Below are 3,301 nucleotides of genomic sequence, written 5' to 3'. Positions count from 1 at the left end.
ACCTGCCCAGCTAGTTTTTTAGAGAGATAGGGTTTTGCTAACTGTCCAGGCCGGTCTCAAACTCCTGGGCTCAAATGATTCTCCCACCTCAGCCTCCCAGAGGGCTGGGATTACAGGTGTGAGCCACTGCACCTGGCATATGTGACATTTTTTCTTTTTTAATGAGGCAGGCTGCGCACAGTGGTGGGCGCTTGGAATCCTAGTGCCATGGGGGGATGGCTGAGGCCAGGAGTTAAAGGGCAGCCTGGGCAACATGGTGAGACTGTGCCTCTCCAAAATAAATAAATAAATAGAGAGGAGTACTAATGTTGAAATAACTTTTCTTTTTTTTCCCCTGAGACAGAGTCTTGCTCTGTCGCCCAGGCTGGAGTGCAGTGGCGCAATCTCAGCTCACTGCAACCTCCGTCTCCCAGGTTCAAGCAGTTCTCCTGCCTCGGCCTCTCAACTAACTGGGATTACAGGCTCGTGCCACCACGCCCGGCTAATCTTTGTGTTTTTAGCAGAGATGGGGTTTCACCATGTTGGCCAGGCTGGTCTTGAACTTGTGATCCACCCACCTTGGTCTCCCAGAGTGCTGAGATTATAGGCATGAGCCATTGCGCCTGGCTGAAATAGCCTTTTTTGAACCAGCTTCTTAACAATGTTCCCCTGTGGGGTAGCCTGGTAACCTGTGGACCTAGCCGAGGTGTGTCCTATCAAGTTGGTTGGTTTTTCACCCATACCTGCACCGACTTTTAGGGAGACACCCTTGCCTGCCTCCAGCTGCAAAAGAGGCAGCATTCGGGGACCCAAGGTCCTGGACGCCACCCTCCTGGGAACCCCAAAGGCCTCTGCTCACCCGCCGTGGGGTGGCCCAGCCCAGCCTCTTCCTTAAGGGCACCCGCCCTCCTCCCCCAGCCTTTCTAACCGGGAGGCTTCTCATGTCGTGCTGTCCTGTACAGGAACCACTAACCACACATGGCTGTTTAAATGTGTTAAATGGGGCCGGGCACAGTGGCTCATGCCTGTCATCCCAGCACTTTGGGAGGCCGAGGCGAGTGGATCACTTGAGGCCAAGATTTCGAGACCAGCCTGGGCAACATGGAGAAACCTGGTCTCTACTAAAAACACAAAAATTAGCTGGGCGTGGTAGCACGGGCCTGTAATCCCAGCTACTTGGGAGGCTGAGGCAGGGGAATTACTTGAACCTGGGAGACAGAGATTACAGTGAGCTGAGATTGTGCCACTGCACTCCAGCCTGTGAGACAGAGCAAGACTGTCTCAAAAAATAAAAATTAAGGCTGGTTGCAGTGGCTCATGCCTGTAATCCCAGCACTTTGGGAAGCTGAGGCAGGTGGATCATTTGAGGTCAGGAGTTCGAGACCAACCTGGCCAACTTGGTAAAACCCTGTCTCTACTAAAAATACAAAAATTAGCCGGGTGTGGTGGCACATCCCTGTAATCCCAGCTACAGGGGAGGCTGAAGCAGGAGAATCTCTTGAACCCAGGAGGCGGAGGTTGCAGTGAGCTAAGATCACACCACTGCACTCCAGCCTGGGCAACAAGAACAAAACTCTGTCTCAGAAAAATAAAAAATAAAAAAAACTAAAAGTAATTAATTTAATTTGTTGAACTGAAATACAATTGAGGCTTTTGTTCTCAAGCCACAGGAGCCACTCCCGGGGCTCTGGAGCCTCATGTGCTGGCGGGTGGGATGGTGCCTGTACAGTGCTTTGCAGGGAGTTCTGTGGAACAGCCTGTTCTTGCCTAGACTGTCCTGCTCCGGGGGACCCTGGCAATGGCTGAGGACATTGTAGTGTCGTGACTTGGGGAAGCCCCTGGCATGGAGTGGGTGGAGGCCAGGGATGCTGCTCAGTACCCTGCAGTGCCCAGGATGGCCCCACCCCAGAGAACGATCCAGCTCCAGCGTCCACAGCGGCCGGAGGACCCGGCTTGCGTGAGCGTAGACCCTCCCCTGGGAGCCCAGGCTGCCGGGCTGGTGGTGTCCCCGCCCCGGGTGGAGCGCAGCATCCTGAGACCCCTCGCAGGCCTGGCGGACGCCCCTGCCCCTTCCTGGGTGGCTCTCCCTCTCCTGCCCCGAGTGCGTCTTCCTGGGAAGGAGGGAGGGTCTCCTCTGTTTTTTGCTTTCCGTCCTGCACCATCTGCTAGCGCTAGGCAGACCCTGGCCCTCCCCGGTCTACTGTGACTCCTGGCCCGGATACTCACGGCTCCCCTTTCCCTGCAGAACCACATCTTCATCAAGCGGTCCGAGGTGGAAGAAGTGGATTTTGCCGGGTGGTTGTGTAAAACCCTGCGACTGAACCAGCCTGGCACACCCACGCGCACCGCCGTGTGACAGCGGCTGGGCTCCCCGCGTCCCGCTGGTGACCTGCCCACCGTCCCTGTCCACGCCCCGCCCTTCCAGCTGAGGACAGGCTGGCGCCTCCACCCACCCTCCTGCCTCACCCCTGCGGAGAGCACTGTGGCGGGGCAACTGCGTACGCAGGGACGGGGGTCTCCTCTCCTGCCCGTCCCGGCCGAGGTGCCTCCGGGGCCGGGCGACGCTGCTGTGTGTGGTCTCAGAGCCTCTGCTTCCTTAGGTTACAAAACAAAACAGGGAGAGAAAAAGCAAACTGCACCATCGTGCTTCTTTCTTCCGTTCGGCGTTGGGTGCTGGGTTTCGCTTCAGCCTGGCATGGAGAGGGCATCCCTGAGGCGGCCCGCATGGCGGGGCGCCGAGGCTAAGGGCACAGGGCTCTCCCGAGGGCCAGCCGCTCCCTTTGGGTCAGAGATGAAGACCTGCAGTGAGCCCCCAGGGGATGGCGGCTCTCACCGAAAGGAAGGAGAGCGAGGCCGGGGCGGCGGCTCTTGCCTGTCAGTCCATTGCTTTGGGAGGCTAAGGTGGGAGGATCGCTTGAATCCAGGGGATCAGGGGATCAAGGCTGCAGTGAACCGCGATGGTGCCAGCGCACTCCAGCCTGGGCGACAGAGCAGGGCTCTGACTGGAAAAGAAGGGAAGTGCCACGTGGCTTCCCTCTGTCCTCCCCACCACTGTCTCTGCCTCTGTGGAAGACAGAGTTTCGGCCTTCTGTGATGGAAGCCACTTCCTCCACGCGGCTCCTGTCACATAGCCTCCAAGGGAAGGCCGCCCCTGCTGCCTCCCCAGCGTGACACCGTCCTCTCCCTGTCCCCGCGCTTCGGAGAGCGGCGGCTCCCAGCAGTGGCCGCTGAGCTGAGACTCGACCCGCAGAAAGGAAGTACCGGCTTTCCAAGCTGTCGGTGTGGCTGGAAACCCCAGCAGGTCCCGAGACACGCCCTGCAC

At 58.3% G+C, this 3,301-nt stretch overlaps 1 protein-coding gene across 1 annotated transcript in view; it reads left to right on the top strand.

Annotated features, from left to right (window-relative positions):
- MAP2K2 (mitogen-activated protein kinase kinase 2) overlaps window positions 1-2,612 on the top strand; it is a 20,327-nt gene extending 17,715 nt beyond the window's left edge. Inside the window, exon 9 of the mRNA XM_011967351.1 lies at window positions 2,225-2,612. Coding sequence (XP_011822741.1) covers window positions 2,225-2,335 — 111 coding nt within the window. The 3' untranslated portion in view covers window positions 2,336-2,612. The remainder of the gene's footprint in view (window positions 1-2,224) is intronic.
- Window positions 2,613-3,301: the final 689 nt, after the last annotated feature.

The sequence above is a fragment of the Mandrillus leucophaeus genome, unplaced genomic scaffold (assembly GCF_000951045.1).
Source record: "Mandrillus leucophaeus isolate KB7577 unplaced genomic scaffold, Mleu.le_1.0 Scaffold8, whole genome shotgun sequence".
Taxonomy (NCBI): Eukaryota; Metazoa; Chordata; class Mammalia; order Primates; family Cercopithecidae; genus Mandrillus; species Mandrillus leucophaeus.
Note: the sequence above shows the minus strand (reverse complement) of the source record. Positions and strands in the feature narration are given on the sequence as shown.